This window comes from Podarcis pityusensis (genome assembly GCF_964106645.2).
Source record: "Podarcis pityusensis genome assembly, chromosome: 16".
NCBI classification, from domain to species: Eukaryota; Metazoa; Chordata; class Lepidosauria; order Squamata; family Lacertidae; genus Podarcis; species Podarcis pityusensis.
The window spans coordinates 31,475,064-31,495,366 of record NC_138041.1 but is presented as its reverse complement, the minus strand read 5'-3'; the positions used below and the strand labels follow the sequence as shown (position 1 = coordinate 31,495,366).

At 45.3% G+C, this 20,303-nt stretch overlaps 1 protein-coding gene and 1 long non-coding RNA gene across 8 annotated transcripts in view; one reads left to right on the top strand and one right to left on the bottom strand.

The window, feature by feature from the left end:
* LOC308465417 overlaps nt 1–20,303 on the bottom strand; it is a 144,715-nt gene that overhangs the window by 39,700 nt on the left and 84,712 nt on the right. The window lies entirely within an intron of this gene.
* GOLGA3 (golgin A3) overlaps nt 1–20,303 on the top strand; it is a 47,917-nt gene that overhangs the window by 17,631 nt on the left and 9,983 nt on the right. For all 7 annotated transcript variants that reach the window (XM_080985027.1, XM_080985026.1, XM_080985032.1 and 4 more), the window contains 14 exons: nt 483–685; nt 2,334–2,471; nt 4,316–4,477; nt 6,473–6,841; nt 7,233–7,310; nt 8,820–9,083; nt 9,980–10,074; nt 11,642–11,858; nt 12,464–12,607; nt 15,701–15,898; nt 16,942–17,058; nt 17,680–17,819; nt 18,997–19,129; nt 20,057–20,179. In XM_080985027.1, the coding sequence (XP_080841153.1) occupies nt 483–685; nt 2,334–2,471; nt 4,316–4,477; nt 6,473–6,841; nt 7,233–7,310; nt 8,820–9,083; nt 9,980–10,074; nt 11,642–11,858; nt 12,464–12,607; nt 15,701–15,898; nt 16,942–17,058; nt 17,680–17,819; nt 18,997–19,129; nt 20,057–20,179 (2,381 nt within the window). The remainder of the gene's footprint in view (nt 1–482; nt 686–2,333; nt 2,472–4,315; nt 4,478–6,472; nt 6,842–7,232; nt 7,311–8,819; nt 9,084–9,979; nt 10,075–11,641; nt 11,859–12,463; nt 12,608–15,700; nt 15,899–16,941; nt 17,059–17,679; nt 17,820–18,996; nt 19,130–20,056; nt 20,180–20,303) is intronic.

Below are 20,303 nucleotides of genomic sequence, written 5' to 3'. Positions count from 1 at the left end.
TTACCTTCCCGCCGGAGCGGTACCTATTTATCTACTTGTACTTTCGAACTGCTAGGTTGGCAAGAGCAGGGACCGAGCAAATAGATAGATGCAAGTAAATCTATAAAACCATCATCATTAAAGCAAAAGTAAGACCGATGAGGAGCTTTAAAAAATAAAACTTTAGCGATCATAAATTTGTGTTGCCCTTTTCTGCAGCTTCTGCAGCTCTCCTATAGTTAGAGGCTTCTATTGCAGTTGACAACTGCAACAAAGCATATAACAGGTAATCGAAAAACCGTAATTTAAAAAAGCGCCGCAACCCCAGAGTCGTTCGCGTCTGGACTTAACTGTTAGGGGTCCTTTACCTTTACCTTTTAAGAACTACAGTAATTGTTTTTAAAGGTGCGATGGAAATGTCTATAAAATGAGATGCTTCTTGCTTGATCGTTGCTGCTGATCGACCTTCATAACCTTTCGAATGATTTCGCTTGGCTTCTTAGTTCATGATCTCCGACAGCAGCTTTCCTCGTTGCAAAGTCAGCTCCAGCAGGTGCAACTGGACCGCACCACGTTGACCAATAAGCTGAAGTCATCTCAAACAGAGATTGCGTCGCTGCAGAAAGTGCGGCACTGGTACCAGCAGCAGCTGGTGGTGGCCCAGGAGGCAAGGGTTAGGCTGCAGAGTGAGATGGCAAACATACAGGTAAGGGGGACTCTCCCTTGTTAGCTGCTGTGGCACTTCTCGGTGCGCGCATAATATCTTGTAATTGAGATGGAGGAAGCTGTCTTATACTGAGTCGCACCAATGGTCAAGCTGTCTTAGTAGTTTGCACACTGACTGGCAGTGGCTCTCTAAAATTTCAGGCAGGGTTCTTGTCCAGTCCTACCTGGAGATGCCAGGGGTTGAACCCTAGCGCCTTCTGCATGCAAAGCAGGTTCTCTTCTACTAGCGCCTTCTGCATGCAAAGCAGGTAGAAGAGATGAGCTACACCCAACTCTTCTACTGAGCTACACCCATACACGCACCTATTGAGCTTTAGCAGCTGAACGGTGATTTGCCCTGGTGGTCTTCCACCGCAACACACAACATATTTCAAGAAACCATTGCTTCGTTATTTGCATGTATAACTATATATATCAGGGGAAACTAATGTGTTGTCCTCCAGCTCCCATCAGCTTCAACCAGCATGGTGTGAGTTGTAGACCCAAAACATCTGGAGGAGCACCAAATTGGCAACCCTTGGTATAGGCATACATAAATATTCCTTTCTTCTGCAAGTTAGAAGAAAGGAGATTCCGACCAAACATACGGAAAAACCTTCTGACAGCAAGAGCTATTCAACAGTGGAATGGTCTCCCTTGGGAGGTTTTGGACTCTCCTTCCTTGGAAGTTTTTAAGCAGAGGTTGGGTGGCCATCTGTCATGGATGCTTTAGCTGAGATTCCTGCAATCTAGGGGGTTGGGCCAGTTGACACTCCAGGTCCCTTCCAACTCTGCGATTCTGTGATTCCATGTGTATTTGACACTTGGGGCCAAATTAGGCCACTATGGAATTAGACAATTGGTGCCTTGCCATCTAGAAACCTAAGATGTGGTGCAACCCTAGTTGGACACCCCAAAGATAATTTAATTAAAATAAGACCCCCTTCTCCCTTTGTCAGGAGCCATGATTACACAGGGAAACATCTGATTAACCATAGTTCCCTGTTTTGTGTGACCCTGGAAACTATGGTTACCAGCTTTGGAACAAGTTGGGCGTTAAAATCATCAACAAACCATGGTTTAATATTGTGGCTTCTTCCAAAGCTGGTAACGCATTTCCAAGATTGGACAAAATGAGGAACTATAGGCTTCATGGTTTAATCATGGCTTTAGGTGAAGAGAGGAGCAGAGAAGCTGTGCTGGCAGGGAAGAGATTCATGCATATCCCAGCTTCTTAAGAAGGTGAGAGATGGTTGTCCAGATACAGTCAATTGGGAGCGGTGGTATCTGGCATTGGTCCTGATGTCATTCAAACATTTGGCAGCTAAAATCATGCATTGAAAGGCCCACTGGAAAGGAATGTCTTCAGTTTCTGGCAGAAGACACTCAGAGAGGGAGCCTTGATCATGATGTTATTCCAAGGCCATGGAACCACCACAAAGAAAGCCCTGTCCATTGTTCCCATCTCTCAAATATCGTGAGATGGCTCTGAGAGCAGGGCCTCTGAAGCATGTCCAATAAAAGGAAATATTTGTATATTTCTTCGGAACAGAGGACATGAATCCTAACCCGACTGGTTCAGTTCCCTTCCCCTTTGAACTGCTGTTAACCAACATTTTGTATGGCTTTTTTTCTTTCCCCTTTCACAGGCTGGTCAAATGACCCAGGTGGGCATGTTGGAACATCTCAAGTTGGAGAACGTAACACTCTCTCATCAGTTAACGGAGACTCAGCACAGGTCCATCAAAGAGAAGGAGCGTATAGCTACACAGTTGCAAAATATTGAGGTAAACTTCATAGGAATTTTCCTTGGACTCTCTTAGTACTTCCTGTAATATGGGGATCTCTAAAACTTCAGAATTGTAATAGCTTAGAATACTGCAGTCAGCTTAGAATACTGCAAGAATATTACAGTCAGAAGCAGTGTCTGGGCAGAAATGGCTAAAATGTCCATTTTTGGGGGATGATTTTTCTTAAAAATAGCTGGGGGTGGGGGAGTGGTATAGAATTGTCCTGTGCGTCCTGGGTACTTATGGAGTACAGTGGTACCTTGGTTTAAGAACAGCTTAGTTTATGAACAACTTGGATGAAGAACGCTGCAAACCCAGAAGTAGGTGTTTTGGTTTGTGAACTTTGCCTTGGAACCAGAACATGTTCCGCTTCCTGTTGAGTGTGTTACATTTGTAAATTGAGTCCCGCGCTGCTATGGGAAAGCACGCCTTGGTTTAAGAATGCTTTGGTTTAAGAACGGACTTCCGGAACATATTAAGTTCATAAACCAAAGTAGTGGGGAGCTGAGGCTAATACAAATGTCTCCATAGTATAGGCACTGGAGAAGCACATGCTCTATTGTTTCTGTTTGTCCAGAATCGGAGGGGCATCGTCTCTCCGAGTAAGCAATCTTCCTGTATCGACCTTCAATGACAGCCGAGGGAAGGGCACGACATCGTGCCAGGGTAAAGGCCCTCCGGTGCTTAGGGACTTCAAAATTAGTTAGATATGCCATGGGGGAGGCAGAGTACCTGATGGATTCGTTGGCCATAAAAGTTGGGGTCCTGGCTAGATCCAGTTGGCGCTCTATGTCTGGTACACATTGCTTAATGAGAGTGCTTTGGCTTGATCATATCCCATACAGCCATGGATCACTGCCTTGTTGTGGCGAAGGGGCTTGAATAACTCAGAGAGGCTATGAGCTATGCCATGCAGGGCCACCCAAGACGGACAGGTCATAGCCGAGAGTTTAGACTAAATGTGATCCACCTGGAGAAGGAACTGGCAAACCACTCCACTATTTTGCCAAGGAAACTCCATGGACATAAAAAAGGAGCAGCTTTGAGAAGAATGTGAGAGAAGAAAGTGATAGTTTCCAAGGCATGCTCTGGTTCATGGGGTCATGGAGAGTCGAAGACGGCTAAACAAAACAACAAAAATCCCTTACAGAGTAGAAGACCTGAAGAGAAGCCTGGTCTCTGAGATTTTAGTTGCCACTGCCTGTTTCCGTGTGGATTGAAAATCATCATTCATAGTTAGTGGGGCAAGGCCAAGGGGAAATAAAGAAGCAACACCATTTTTCTGCCTCCCTGGGGCATTTGCAGTCTCAGTTTGCAATACAGCACATGGTGCTTAGCAGTGGTTGTTCAGTTGCTAGCTTGCCCTCTGGTCTGAATATTTGTTAAATGAATAATAGGACAACCTTGTTGTAAAATACTTCCCCTGCCCCCCCTGTACCACCCAAAAGAAATCAGAATGCACATTATTTATTGAATTTGGAGGGGGTAATGTGGTAAGTGAGTGATTTTTTTGGAGCAGGTTCTGGATCATCTGGGTGGGAAATTAATTTGGGGTAATTTGGGGTTTAGTAATTGGACTGATTTGGGGTATCTGGGGTGGGGTTTAATTTAATTTTAAAAATATTTGGGGTGATGGATAAGTGGAAGATCAACCATATGTATAGCCTAACATCAACACTGGCCTGAAGAGTCATTTCTTCAGAGCTCAGCAATCTTGATTAAGGTTACATAACTTATTAAGAGAATGACGGACTGGATTGTTTGATTCCCAAAACTCCTGCCTGTATTGTGTTAGCCACTTCCTCTTTCACTCATTAGAATTGTCTGCTTCTTCCTGACAGGCTGACATGTTAGACCAGGAAGCAGCCTTCTTGCAGATCCAAGAGGCTAAGACCATGGTGGAAGAGGACTTGCAGAGAAAACTGGAGGAGTTTGAGGATGAGAAGGAGCAGCTTCAGAAAATGGCGGATTCTGCAGCAATATTGGAGCAGGAGCTAGAACAGGTATATGCAGCTGGTAGAGCAGAGCTTTTCACAGAAAGCTTAGCAAAAGCCTATTCCTAGTTTGCATCTTACGACTGGAGAGAAACAAAACTGGAAGCAGGAGATGCAATCCAGCAAACAGGAGTTCTTTTTAAAGTGCTTTTGAAAATTCTGTTGGAAGGCAAATGCTGATCATGATGAGCCAACTGTGAGGATAAGGTAGCTGCCTCCACCCGTCAACCAGCCATTTGGTAGTAGCAACAAAGGGCATTTTTATTTGAATACAGTTCTTCTCTTACTTTCTAATTCCCACCACTGCTGCTTCCTAGAGTCCCCCATCTATTAAAAGGACCCCTGACAGTTAAGTCCAGTTGTAGACACCTCTGGGGTTGCGGCGCTCATCTCGCTTTACTGGCTGAGGGAGCCAGCGTTTGTCTGCAGACAGTTTTTCCAGGTCATGTGGCCAGCATGACTAAGTCGCTTCTGGCGCAATGGAACACTGAAACCAGAGCAGCGCACAGAAACACTGTTTACCTTCCTGCCGGAGTGGTACCTATTTATCTACTGGCACTTTTTTTGTGTGGCGTGCTTTTGAACTGCAAGGTTGGCAGGAGCTGAGACCAAGAAATGGGAGCTCACCCCATCACGGGGATTTGAACCGCCGACCTTCTGATCGGCAAGCCCAAGAGGCTCAGTGGTTTAGACCACAGCGCCACTCGCGTCCCCACAGCACCACCCGCGTCCCCCATCTATTACACGTCTACATTCCACATCATCCTTGTTTGCCTACCACACTGGTTTCAAATTCCAACCCCCTACTCCAAGCCGCATGAAAATTGCTGCAGGTCTAGGGGGACCACTTAGGGGTTTTTTTTTGTGTCTATTGTAGCAATTGCAATGCACTGTGCTAGATGCTGTAGGATTTTTAACTGTATTTTTTATTACTTCTTTTGTTTCTTATATACAGTAACGTATTACACCTTATTTATTTATTTATTTATTTATTTATTTATTGAATGTATATACCGTCCTGTACCCAGGGGTCTCAGGACAGTTCACAGAATAAAATCAAAATATAAAACCACAAAATACATAATAAAAATAAAAACAACCTAATAGCGTCCCCCCCCCCACAAAAAACACATTTTAAAATGGCATAGGATGTAAATCAGATCAACCAAAGGCCTGGTTAAAAAGGAACGTTTTTGCCTGGTGCCTAAAGGTGTGTAATGAAAGCGCCAGGCAAATTTCCCTGGGAAGAGCATTCCACAGATGGGGAGCCACTGCAGAGAAGGCCTGTTCTCGTGTTGCCACCCTCTGAATCTCTTGAAGAGGAGGCACACGAAGGAGGGCCTCAGAAGATGATCTCAGGGTCTGGGTAGGTTCATATGGAAAGAGCTGGTCCTTGACGTATTGTGGTCCTGAGCCGTTTAAGGCTTTATAGGTCAAAACCAGCACTTTGAATTGGGCCCGGAAACTGATTGGTAGCCAGTGCAGTCGGACCAGGATCAGTGTAATATGCTCAAACAATCTTGCTCTGATGAGCATCCTGGCCACTGAATTCTGCACCTTGATTTCCATAGAATGCAACCCTAGGAAAGGTTCGTTCCTGCCGCTGACCTAATCCCTTGGATTGGGGTAGCCAACTTGGTTCCCTCCAGATGGTTTTGGGTTACAACTCACACCAGCCCTTGTCAGCATGACCAGTAGTCATAGATGATGAGAGTTGTAGTCCAACAACATCTCGGGATACCATGCTGGCTACCTTTGCCATATGTGATAGTACTCTAGGCTCAGGGATGGGGAACCTGTGCCTGCCTGAATGTTGTTGGTCTCCAGTTCCATTCAGCCCCAGCCAGCATGGCAAACAGTCAAAGATGATGGGAGCTGTAGTCTGGCAACATCTGGAGGGTTCATGGGTTCCTCACTCCCACTCTGTAGACCTTAAGTGCTGGGTATGTGATGTGTGCATTCATAATGGGAGAACACCCTAACACATTTTTTCCTTCTATCCAGCTGAAATTGACGTTGCATCAACGAGATCTTCAGGTCGCGGCTTTGCAGCAGGAGCAGCTGGACCTCATGAAGCAGCTGACCGCCACCCAGGAGACTCTACAGACCCGAGAGCAGTCACTGGGCGACCTCCAGACACGTTATGATGAGCTGGAGGCCAGGCTGACGGAGTTGCAGGGGGAAGCCACCTCAAAAGACGACACTATCCAGTATTTGCAGAACGAGAAGATTGTCCTTGAGGTGGCTCTGCAGGTAGCAAAAGCCGGCAAAGAAGGACTCAAGGAAGGAGTCCAACATTTAGGGGAGAGCACTGAGGCGGCATCAGATGTTCTGGAGCAGCTGAGACAAGAAATAGTTGTAAAGTCAAGCCAGGTAATATACACTCTTCTTAATTGCGTTTCTGCTCTTTTATGCACTTATAATCATCAATACAACCTGCACAGCAAATGTTCACAAACCTTTTATAACAGGGATGGCCGATGTGGTGCCCTGCAGGTGTTATTGGACCACAATTCCCATTATAAAAAAAAACTATTAATTAATATTATATGCCACTTATGTTCCAGAGTGGCTTTTAAGCAACTTTCCCCTTCTTTTTCCCTGTTCTGGCTGTTGCTATTAAACAGCAGGTGCATTTTGGGATCATGTGCTGTAGAAATTACACCTGGGAAAATTCCTGCTCTGGATGCCACAAAACTAGTTCACTTCTCTAGTCCTCGTCCAGTGCCCAAGTAATATTGATATTATTATTCCACCCCCATAGGTAGAAAATCTCCAGCTTGAGAGTGCCAGTCTCAAGAAGCAAACCCAGAAGGTCAAGGAGCAGTTCCTTCAGCAAAAGGTGTGCGTCTATATAAGTGTTTTAAAATACTGTATTTTTCCGTGTGTATTTTCCATCTATTTTTGGGGAGGTGGCTCAGAGTTCCATCTATTTTTAATAAAATGGGGGGAGGTGGCTCAGAGTTGTTGAGCTGTTTTTGCTTTTGGGGGGGGATTGCATAGGGTTGTTCAGCTTTTTTTAGGCGGGGATAGCTGAACATCGCTCACCCGCATGCAACGCAAAATCCACCTATCGCCTGTCCCCTCACCAGCAGAAGCTGCCAGTCACCCGCCCAATTGCTGGAGCGTCAGCCAATTCACACCAGCCCTTGATGCAACAACCAATAACACGCCCAATAGCTGCTGACAGACACGGCAGCAACCAATCAGCACTACCCATGTATAAGACAACCCCCACTTTTAAGCATGATATTTAAAGAAAATAACCTAGTCTTATACATGGAAAAGTATGGCAATAAAAATAAATAAATAAATGGCTCATAAGGATGTCAGCTTACGACTGGGGAACTTGGGGGATCGAAATATCACCCTCCAGGCCTTTCTGTCTGGCTCTCAGAACTCTTCACATGCCATACACCTCACCAACCCTACTTCTCTTCCTCCATGAGTGCTTGAATATATCCTTGAACCTGGACGGAGAATAGAGGTTTGTGTGTATGTGTGTGTCGAAACTTGCCTCCTTTACAAGGGCAAAATTTTCCAATGGTTGCTCCACCCACTTTTGCCTGTGGCCACACCCACCAGTGGCATGCGCCCTTTGGAATATTGGCAAGAAGGGAATGTGGCTCTTGAGCTGAAAAGGAGTCAACACTCCTGCTGTAGTTTTATATAGTGTAATTGCCAGTGTGGTGTAGTGGTTAAGAGCGGTAGTCTCGTAATCTGGGGAACCGGGTTCGCGTCTCCGCTCCTCCACATACAGCTGCTGGGTGATCTTGGGCTAGTCACACTTCTTTGAAGTCTCTCAGCCCCACTCACCTCACAGAGTGTTTGTTGTGGGGGAGGAAGGGAAAGGAGAACGTTAGCCGCTTTGAGACTCCTTCGGATAGTGATAAAGCGGGATATCAAATCCAAATTATTCTTCTAAAATAAGGATGCCCTTCTCTTAGTCCTGCCAGCCTTACAGGCTCGCTTGGTAGGAATGTGGGAGAGGGCCTTTTCGGTGTCTGCTCCCACATGCAGGCAACTCCCTCCCGAGAGAATCTAGACTGGCTCCCTCCTTCACCGGCAGGTGAACACTTTCTTTTTGGTAACTGACTGCTTTTAACGAAAGGGTTGGTGCTGTGCTGTCTTTATAGTAATTATTGGTTTGGTTTTAATTTGTTTTGTATACATATATTTTATCAATTTTAAAAAATGGTTCCCCCCCCCCCCCTGTTTTTTAGTGGGTCTTATTTTTAACTGTAATCCTCCTTGAGTCCCATCAGGGGAAAAGGCGGGGTGTAAATAAATATGTAATGATGTATAATGATAATGATAATAATAAAGCTAAGCATATCAATTTCTTTTTTAGGTGATGGTGGAAGCTTACCGGAGAGATGCAACTTCAAAGGATCAGCTGATCAGTGAACTGAAGTCCACCAAGAAGAGGCTAGACTCTGAAGTGAAAGAGTTAAGACGGGAGCTTCTCCAGCTTCAGGGTGAAAAGAAATCCGTGGAGGTTGAGAACTCGAGGTTGGGGAAGGAAGTGTCTCGAGTTCAGCAGCAGATGGAGGAATTGGAAAGCCAGTTGCAAGCAGTCCAAAGAGAGCGAGATGACATGGAGAGAGAGTTGCAGGTGCAGATGAAGCCTTTGTTGTCCTTCTTAACGGCCATAATAATGCTTTGGATCAACCTGTTGGAATATGTAGAACAGTAGCTATGCTGTGGACATTTGGATGGCAACAAGCTCTCCATCCCTGGTAAACTGTGATGGGAACGAGCCTAGCCTTTCCCAAAGCTCTCATGATCTCCTGCTTCTCCCTTCAGCATGACCACAATGGGGAAATCCTAAGCTTTTACTTCCTTTACAATCATTGTTTATTGTACTATTTGAAACCTGTTATATGAGTGATGGTGGACTCTCCTTCCTTGGAGGTCTTTAAGCAGCGGTTGGATGTCCATCTGTCATATATGATTTCATTGAGATTGCCAGATTACAGGGGGTTGGACTAGATGTCCCTCGGGGGTTCCTTCCAACTCTACAAATTATTATTATACTTAGCAATATATTATTTGAAGTCAGCCAACTGTGGCTTGAAGTTGCCTTGTTTCAGATAAACCATTGTTAAATTTAACCACGGTTCAGCTGGCAAAACAAGCTGTGGTTCATTAAAAAAACAGAAGTGAGACCTTCCTAATTCCTCGTGCCTGCAATGGAGTAGGATGGAGGGGAAGGACAGAACTATGAGACCAGGGGAAAGCAAGGCTGATTCCCATCATGATAAACTATGGTTTATAATGACAATGCCGCCAGAACATTAACCTGCATAGATGTTGGAGTGATCTAGAAAGGCAGTTCATAAATTACCATCCCAGAGTAAATTGGATTGTTTGTGGGCCATAAAAGGTCCACAAATTAGTTTTGTTTGAGTTCACCCACTGAATGTGTCGCCTTTGCCCAAGTATATAAAATTAAGACCTTTTTATTACAGAAGAACATGTAGCTTACAGTTCTCCTGTCCTGCTTTTCAGACTTTGCAGTTTGACAGAGAACAGATGTCTGCTCTAGCTGAAATGAATGAAGTATTAAAACGGCAGGTTGACGAAATGCAGCAGGAAACCAAAATGTGAGTATGACAGATTATGCCTTGCCTAGAATAGCCACAGCAACTAGTACTCATTGATTTTGTTCATCAAGTGCCTATGCGGGGGGGGGGGGGGTCTGCAATCTATTAATGGGGGCATATTCTCCTTTTTGCCTTTTATCTGGACTTCTGATTCCTATAGCATTGATGTCATTTGTCACATAATGGTAATCTAAGAACAATGCAGCACCAAATTAGTTTTTGACGTGTTGAGATCACAAACATGCACTATTTATATGGGAGTTGCTCTTTTAATTAAAGGTAAATGGGTACTTTGAAGTAGCGTCAATTGCCTTTAAAATAAGATAAGCTTTTCTTGCCCAATGAGACTAAAAATGTATGTAAGGCAGATTAAAAATCATTAAAGCCAAAAGAGTGGGTTTGATTCTTACAATATGCCTTTGTCTAATTGTGTGGTATGATTAATTTGCTTGCCTGTGTTAATGCGGTGCATGTTTGTGATCCCATTTGCTACTTAATCCTCTTTAGTACCAAACTACAGTGGAATTATTGTTGGGAACATTGCCAACGTTCTGCTTTTAATGCTGTTTGTTCTTTAGCATATGCTGTGTACCACTGATGTCATATCAGCCTTCTGGGTCAGATTCAGGTTGGATTAAATTTAGAGTGATAGCCAATGTCTTAAGTAGACTCCCCCCCTCCCCGCCCTCCTAGCAGGGGACCAGCTCTGTTGCAACATCCTTGATGCAAAATGTGACAGGCTTTGGATAGTCCTTAAGCTAGCAGTTTGGAATACAGACTGATCTGACTTAAGCCCATTGGAAAATTCTCCTGTGGGGCTTAATGCAGTCCCGCTTTCAATGAGGCTTGGGTATGAGCTTGTGTAGTAGAGTGGCTAGACTAGGCCCTAGGAGGCCATGGTTCAATTCACCACTTGGCCATGAAGCTCACTGGGTGACCTTGGGCAAATCACTGCTTCTTGCCCTAACCGTACATCATAGGGTAGCTGTGCGGATTAAATGAAGAGGGACTTGGAGAGAGTAATTCCTATCATTTCCCTAGTTATTGTGCTGTTGGGTTTATTTCAGAGTTTCCTGCCTATTTCCCACTTTGCCCATTTCATTTAATTGACAGTTGAAAGAGAACATGATCCTAGTGAACAATGACTAAGACAGGCCATCTTTGTTTGCCTTCTGTCTCCAACTTATCCCACCATTATCTTGATGGCATCCATTCAGGTGTTAAGTAGATTTTAAGGGTAGCTAGATTTACACCTGCTGACGTTTATGCAAGGCATGAGAATCTCGGGATGTTTCTAAATGCTCTCCAGGTTACATTTTTTGAGATCAGACTGGTACCAGGGCCAGGAAAGTTTGTAATGGAGGGTGCCCTGTCTATTAAGTTATGTCAACTTTTAATAAACCATAGAATAAGTTCAGATTGAAACGTGCTTATTCACATTATGGAAGAGTATATAGCTGGCTGGAACCTTTAAATGTCCAGAAGGCAAGGTCCTACTTGTTCATCTTAATGTGGAGTTTTTTTGAGGTAGTTTTTTGATATAACTTTCAAAAAATATTACTTTCAGGGCCTTTACTGAACAGAAGCAAAAAATGAAACGACTGGGCTCAGATTTGAGCACAGCACAGAAGGAAATGAAAGCAAAACACAAAGCTTACGAGAATGCAGTTGGGATCCTCAGTCGCCGGCTACAGGAAGCCCTCTCAGCAAAAGAATCATCTGAAGCAGAGCTGGCCAAGTTGAAGGCACAAATCTCTGACAGTGAAAACAGCCAGGCTGGCCTAGTAAGCAAAATTCCTGAGCAGGCCTAACTTCACTCACTTAAAACAGGAGTGGGGAACTGGATCTGGCCCAGTGAGTCAGTTGTCTATCTCCTTCCCTCACTGGAGACCACTGGTGGGTGAGGGCACCTACATGATGTCCAGAAGACATCAGGTGACCCATTTTGGGGGCCCTGCGCAGTTTGAAATCAAACTGTTTGGGCAGATGTGCAGCCCGCAAAACATGTCTTGAAGCTATTTGCAAGACCCTTTGATCATTGAGTTTTGCAGAGCTCTTTCAGAGTGCCTTTCCAAGCGCTCTGCAAGTTCTGAGAATCAGCTCATTGCTGGATTTTGCAGAGTGATTTGTGATGGACTCTGCACAACCCAACGATCAACTTATGGTAAGGTTCTGCCAAGTGCTTTGCACAGGGCCTGCAAAACCCCTTTTGGCTGAGCTATCTATCTATCTATCTATATGATGGCAAGGGGTGTGGCATCGCCAAAATGGCCTTGTGGGGCCTAATGTTGCTTGTGGGGCCAATGTTCCACACTCAAACTTTAAGCAATTGAATTCCTACCGCAACTGAGATGCCTAAGTAGACTTACTTTGTCTTTTTCGCCTTCAGGAAAGGATTCAGGCTCTGGAGACAGAACTGGAGGTTCTTGGCCACAGTAAGATGGTTCTAGAAAAGGAACTGCAAGAAGTGATCTCGCTCACCAGCCAGGAACTGGAGGAGTACAGAGAGAAAGTCCTTGAACTTGAGGACGAGGTAATTGTGTTGGCTTCTTGTTATCCTATATCTCCTTGATGTGGTGCTGCTTCTGTAGGCTGGATGCATGTAACCAGTTCCTGAGGATCAGCACTGGCCTAGATCTGTGGAGGCAGACTGGTGCAGAAACTGACCTATGAACTACAGCTGTTGTGCGGAATATATCTCAGCCCGAGGGCCACATTCCTTTCTTGGCAACCTTCTGGGGTCTACATGCCCGTGGTGGGTGGGGCCAGAGGCAAAAGTGGGTGGAGCCATGAATGTACATGTTAGCGTTTGTACAGAAGGCAAATAACAAAAACAACAACACTATTATTATTTGTACCCCACCCATCTGACTGGGTTGCCCCAGCCACTCGGGGAGGCTTCCAATATATACAGTCATACCTCAGGTTACAGACGCTTCAGGTTGTGTTTTTTTGGGGTTACGGACACACCGAAACCTGGAAGTACCGGAATGAGTTACTTCCGGGTTTCGGTGGTCGCGCATGTGCAGAAGCGCTAAATTGCGCTTTGCTCATGCGCAGAAGCGCCGATTCACAACCTGCACATGCGCAGGTGCGGCGCTGCGGGTTGTGAACGTGCCCCTCGCATGGATCATGTTCGCAACCCGAGCATCCACTGTATATAAAAATAATGAAACATTAAACATGAAAAAACTTCTGTATACTGTATATGCCCCTCTCTATCTAGGCAAAAATGAGGCATTATAAGATTTTAAGGATACCTTCCAGCCAGACATAAAAACACTCAAGGGTGTTTTTATGCCAGTAAGGTGTGTAGCCTTGGAAAACTACTGAGGGTCAGATGGAGAGACTTGGAACGCTGCATTGGTTCCTGCCCCTGAGGTTCTCAACCCCACAACTATGGAGCTCTGATTCAAATTTCACCTCTGCCATGAGCTCACTCTGCCATTGCTAGCACAGAAGGTCAACAGTGTTGGGCACCTGCTAAGGCCCATGCAGGGGTGGACTTTGGTAATCTTTTGTAATATGGCGCCCCGTGCGAGGCCAAAGTTTGGTGCCCCCAAATGGATCTTCTCAGTTATGTGTTTTCTCAGTTTTGCTCCCCCTCGGCTTGATGCCCTGTGCCACCCACTGCCCATGTTCCACCAGGGCCCTACTGCCATTTTCCAGCAGCCTCCTTGCTCTTCTACCACTGCTATTCCTCTTTGCCCGCTATACACCTGCTCTCTCCAAATAACCTCTGTGTGCTTTGCCCTGCCCTATCTCTCCCCTGGGAGGCGAGTGCCTGTTCAGGCCAAGAGAAGGAGGGAGGTAAATATGCAGCAGGAACAGCAGCCAGTGGGAGGGCCCCCCTGCTAAGAGAGTCTCTTGCCCAAGGGAACTTGCACTGCCTTTGGCAAATCTATGCTTTACAAGTCCCTTCTGCAGTATGGGGGCAATCCTGCTCTGCCTGCCAGCATTGTTACATTAGAATAACGTAGTATATGTCAAGCATCTTGAGCACTGAAAAAAGCTGTACAAATGCTTGTTGTTGTAATGCCATATGTGGTGCTTGGGTTCAAGGCCTTAGTCCCCTGGTTAATGCACGATAGCCAGTGCAACACGAGGCACTACGATGCTCTAGACTGGGCATTGATTTGTGAGTTTTGCCATGCGGGAAGCTCAGCTGTGCAGCATAGGACAACATTGAAATGAATGCAGATGATGAAAGGACATCCTCCTTCAGGTCCCGACAGAACCAGATTCGCGGGTGTACCAGCTGAAGTAAACCTGATGCAACAGCTTTACCTTAAATTGTTTTGACCAGGATGCCTCCAGGGTCTGCAGCTATACACAACGCTTCTCAACTCTGCAGTTACACAAATATACTCGTTATCTCGCTTTACTCCTCCAGGGAGAAGTGATTTTCTTTTAACGCGTGATAATTTTTGAGTTGAAAACACTGGATATTTCTACAGCCCATTTAAAAAGTAGGAACTCCACAGCGGACTGTCCCAAACCATCTTTTAGATTTGCATTTAAACAACCTGAAAAGCTTGGTTGAAAAAAATCAATTAATTCCTCTGTGCTGTGCATATCTGGGCAAGTAAGGTGATACAAGGATACGTCTGGAATACAGTTTGATTGTTTTACTTTGCTAGCTATATTTCTGTACCACCCTTTAGCCGAAAAAAGTTATCTGGGCAGTGCCACAGACAAAAGGTGGAACCAAGAAGTGAAACAAACAAATGAACAAACAAACATAGTCATACCTCAGTTGGTTGGAGCCCGGTGCTGATAACACCAAGGTTACAGGGTTGATTCCCATAAGGGACAACTGCATATTCCTGCACTGCAGAAGTTTGGGCTAGATCAGGCACCCCCAAACTCAGCAGATGTTTTGGGACTACAATTCCCATCATCCCTGACCACTGGTCCTGTTAGCTAGGGATGATGGGAGTTGTAGTCCCAAAACATCTGGAGGGCCGAGTTTGGGGATGCCTGGGCTAGATGATCCTCTGTGTCCCTTCCAACTCTATGATTCTAGTGTCGCATCCAACTTAGTCCTACTCAGAATAGACCCATTGACATTACTGGATGTAAGTTAGTCATGCCCATTACTTTCAGTGGGTCTCCTATGAGTAAGAATATAAGAAGAGCCTGCTGGATCAGACCAATTGCCCATCCAGTCCGGCATCCTGTTTTCCCAGTGGTCTTCCAGATGCCTATGGGAAACCTGCAAGCTGGACCTGGGTGCAACACCACTCTCTCCTCCTGTGGTTCCTAGCAGCTGGTGTCCAGAAGCATCCTGCCCCCAACTATTGGGTATAAAACAGCACCTGAATAAAGCCAGCAACAGAAATAAAGCAAAGAACTTTAAAAGCACAAAAAATGGAACACAGAAAGGTTTTAATCTGTACTAGATGAGCCTCTCTGGACAGTGCATTCCAAAACTAGGTGCCACTACTGAAAAGACCCTCTCCCTAGAAGCCATCTGACAGGTATTCAAGCAGAAGGGCCTCTGAAGATGACTTTAGGGTCTGGGAACTTCATTGGTTTATAGTGTTTCTTCATTGTTTGCTACTCAGTGAGCCTGCAAAGTGATTCCTTATGGTGGCTGCAGTAATCGTTCTTATTGTTCATTTAGCTTCAGGAAGCCAGGGGCTTCCGGAGAAAGATAAAGCGACTGGAAGAGATGAACAAGAAGCTCTCCCTTGAGCTGGAGCATGAACGCGGGAAGCTCACTGGCCTCGGCCAGTCCAACGCAGCTCTGCGGGAACACAACCGCATCCTCGAAGCAGCGCTAGCAAAGAGAGAGGCGGACCTGGTACAGCTGAATCTTCAGGTACTCTGAGCCGTTTCTGCCTGGGCTGGTACTGTAAATCGGTTCCAGTTCTTTAGGCTCTCATTCATTTTGGTCTGTAGTCTGTGAATATTACATAGGAGGGATGTATCATATTGGAGGGACACGGGAAAGGGCCTTCTTGGTGGCTGCTCCCAGGCTCTGGAACTCCCTCCCTGGAGAAGCTAGACTGGCTCCCTCCTTGTTGTTCTTCTGCTGACCAGTAAAGACCTTCTTGTTCCAACTTGGGAACTGACTGCTTTCAATGAAGGGCTGGTGCTGTGCTGTTTTTATTGTAATTATTTGTATGTTTAAAGCAGATTGTATATAGTTTTAATAATTTCAGTGTTTAATTCCCGCCCCCCCCTGTTTTTCTAGTGGTTCTTGTTTTTATCTGTAAGCTGCCTTGAGTCCCGTCAGAGAAAAAGCAGGGGATAAACACACAAAAACACACATTTGTACACCATTTAATCACTGTCAGCTCTAAGTGGTGCACAAGAAGCTCAATACACTAAGAGCTAAAATTCATTATAAAATCAGAGTTTGATTAAAAAGCCTGCTGGAAAGCACTTGAAATCAACCTCAACAGAAAGAGAGTTCCACAAAACTGGTCCCACAATGCTGAATGCGCAGCTCCTTGTCACTATGAACCATGGGGAATGTAGTTTGTTAAGGTTTCCAAGAGTTGTTCAGAGACCCCTATTCCCTTCACCGAGCTACAATTCCCAGAGTGGTTTAACATCCAATCCCTCTTCCCAGGGTGCTGTGCGAACTGTAGCTCTGTGAGGGGAATGGGAGTCTCTGAACAGCTCTCGGAAACCTTCACAAACTACACTTCTCATGATTCTTTGGGAGAATCATTTACTTTTTCAAGTGGTATGTTGACTTTTTCAAGTATGATGCTGCTTTAAAGAGCATGTGGTGCCTTAGTTAAGCAGACGTGCTTTCGGAAAGCATCTGCCAGTACAGTGAGCAAGCCCAAGGGCGCCAGCTTTAAGTCCTTTGTATCCGGAGGGTTCACCTTGTGGGTTTTGTTGATGGCCCAGGTCCAGGCAGTTCTGAAGCGCAAAGAGGAGGAAGACCAGCAAATGAAGCAACTAATCCAAGCCTTGAAGACGGCCTTGGAAAAGGAGAAGACAAAAGTCAACAGCCTTAAAGAACAGGTAAGAACTGGTGTGTGTGTGTGTGTGTGTGTGTGTGTGTGTGTTACTTTTCACCATGAGCATTTTAAGACTTGCCTGCACAACTGGGCAGAGGGCCCTGTGTGTGGTATGCATATAAATGAGCAGCAGCCATTAAGGACTGTTGCATGATTATGGTTAAATGGCAGTGAGCTGTGAAGCCCTCCATTTCAGATCTTGGCTGAAGCCACAGGCTCAGTGGGTGGGCTCTGATACGCTAAGACCTCCCTAGTCCCTATTTCTATCTGCAGCAGGAGGATGCCAAAATCGCCACATGATAGGCTTTTGCTATGATTGCCAAGGTATTGCATGTAAGTTTTTGGACTACAATTCCCATCAGCCCCAGCCAGTGTGGCCAGTTGTCTGGGATGGGGGGAGTTGTAGTCCAGCAACATCTGGAGGGCCAAAGGCTCCCCAGCCTGGAATGTGAGAGAGAAACCGCAGGTGCCCAGTAATAAAGATGGAGAAGGGGCAATCTTTAGTTGTAGACTTGTGGTCCTTAAACAGAGATGCAGCACACATGGACGGAAGGGTGAGGGAAATGGATGGGGTAGGATGGCAGAGATATAATGATCCATACACTGATGCTCTTTGCTGCTATAGGTTGCAACAGTCAAAGTTGAGGCAGCGCATAATCGCCGTCATTATAAAGCAGCTGCCCTTGAACTTGGCGAGGTGAAACGAGAGCTGCAGGCGAAAGAAGTCCTCATCCGGGCCCTTCAGGCTGAAGTGGACAAACTGCAGTGAGTATCACAAGGAAACTGAAACTACATTTCTATTAAAAATACGTATAGTTTGGTGTTTTGGGACAAGGTTCCATGGCTGCTTTAAAAAACCATATATTTTAGGAGGAATTTCAAGGCCTCCTCATGGGTTAACCATGAATGAAGGGCTAACACATGAATAACGAGAGTTGGGGCCAACCCACTGGGCCAGCCCCCCAACATCCCACCTGGTTCTACCCCACTGATTTCCACACATTTGGGAGCCTTTATTATGTGGGGAGGAGCCTGCACAAGTGCAGAACTTCAGAACTTCTCCCAAGAAGTGGAGGTCAGGGATGGAGTCAGGTGGCTGAGCTGTGTTGGAAGCCAGAATGGAGAGCTGGTAACTGAAGGAAGCTGCATGTATCTCCCTTATCCCCAGGAGAGGGCTCTCTTTATCCTCTGTGAAGCAGCTCTGAAAGAATTCTATCCACTGATTGCTCTGTGCCTCCTACTGCAAGAAACATGGCAGTTCTCCTACTCTGTGGTCCGTTGGTTGCCTGCCTTTGGTGGTTACAGTCTCCCATTTTCATTCTAGCACAATTGCAACCTTGGTTGATAATGTACAGTGGTACCTCGGGTTACATACGCTTCAGGTTACAAACTCCACTAACCCAGAAATAGTACCTCGGGTTAAGAACTTTGCTTCAGGATGAGAACAGAAATTGTGCTCCGGCGGCGCGGCGGCAGCGGGAAGCCCCATTAGCTAAAGTGGTGCTTCATGTTAAGAACAGTTTCAGGTTAAGAACGGACCTCCAGAACGAATTAAGTACTTAACCCGGGGTACCGCTGTATTGAACTAACTTTAACGTGTACAGTGGTACCTCGGGTTACATACGCTTCAGGTTACAGACTCCGCTAACCCAGAAATATTACCTTGGGTTAAGAACTTTGCTTCAGGATGAGAACAGAAATCGTGCAGTGGCGGTGCGGCGGCAGCGGGAAGCCCCATTAGCTAAAGTGGTGCTTCAGGTTAAGAACAGTTTCAGGTTAAGAACGGACCTCCAGAACGAATTAAGTACTTAACCCGAGGTACCACTGTACAGTTTATTTTATCTCCCCTCAGTGTTTTTGCTGTGCCTCCTCGAGAGGTGCAATCTGCAATCTGAGAACTGTGTTCTCCTCACCGTGGTGTGAATCTGTCTTTTTCTTCTAGAGTTGAAGATGGGAAGCATTCAGCAGAAGTATCCCAGTTCCAGGAAGAGCTGGCAGAAGCTCGTTCCCAGCTCCAGCTCCTCCAGAAGCAGCTGGATGAGCAACTTAGCAAGCAGCCTGCAGAAAACCAAGAGGTGAAGCATCCATGTTGCTCATTCACTTCTTCCTTACTTGCATGTCGATCCAGGGGCATTGTTAGAAAAAGATAATGTCAAATGTCACACCACTGAATGGGCAATGATTTGATGGGTGAATCTAGGTTATTAAACAGGGCACCAATTGGGTGAAATATGTTTCATTCAAAATTACCTTATCTAGAGATTATGGCGGGGTGGGGGGATGAATGGGATCAACTGAGGGCAAACTGAATTTATTTGGGAAATTATTTTAGAGTAAATGCATTTTAAAACGACTGATTTGGAGTTGGGAGCAAAATAATTGAAGAATTTACCTGGAGTGGGAATTTGCTGGCCGGCCCCCTGCGGCATTTTAGGTTCTAGGTTTTGCATAAGTATGTATAAATTAGCAAATGCACATTTTATGCAAAATTGTGAGCTTTGCAGAGGCATCTGGTTGGGCACAGTGAGAATAGAGTGCTGGGTTAAATAGACCATTTAGTCTGACCCAACTGGGCTCCTCTCCTGTTTTTATTCAATCAATCAATCAATCAATCAATCAATCAATCTTTATTTCGGTCCAGAGACCCAACAAAGCGTTACAAAGCAATACACAATTCATACAGCCTACCTCCAGGTTAAACATGCATTTTGTTCAGAATATAGGGATCACTGGTTCTTGCAACCACCGATAAAAACTTTGCCACTGCTAATTTTCTAGCATTTGTCTGGTCTTCCAATAGGAACCTCACATAGTGAACCTCTGATTTTCCCAGGAAAGGTACCAGCAAGGGTAGTATCAGTTCAGCCCTGGCCTGCTCATATTTTGCACAGCTGTTTTTATTAAATCTCACTGAACTTCAATGTGATTTAATTGACCTGCAGTATTACAGCTTCTTATGTAATTATATTTTGAAATACTACCCCCCAATACACATTTTTTAGGTTGAAGATCTCAAGTGGGAAGTGGAGCAGAAGGAGAGAGAAATCCAAGCCCTGAAGCAGCAGTTGGACTTGACTGAGCAACGCAACCAGAAGGAGTTGGAAGGCGTACAATCCGTTTTACAGGTATTTAATTGGACTGTCAGCCAGTTGTCATGGAAGATCTGTTACGAGACATAATAAGATGCTAATGAAATAAAAGGTTTATGAGCGTTCCAAGCCTCCACCAGAGTTCAGATTCTATAAGACT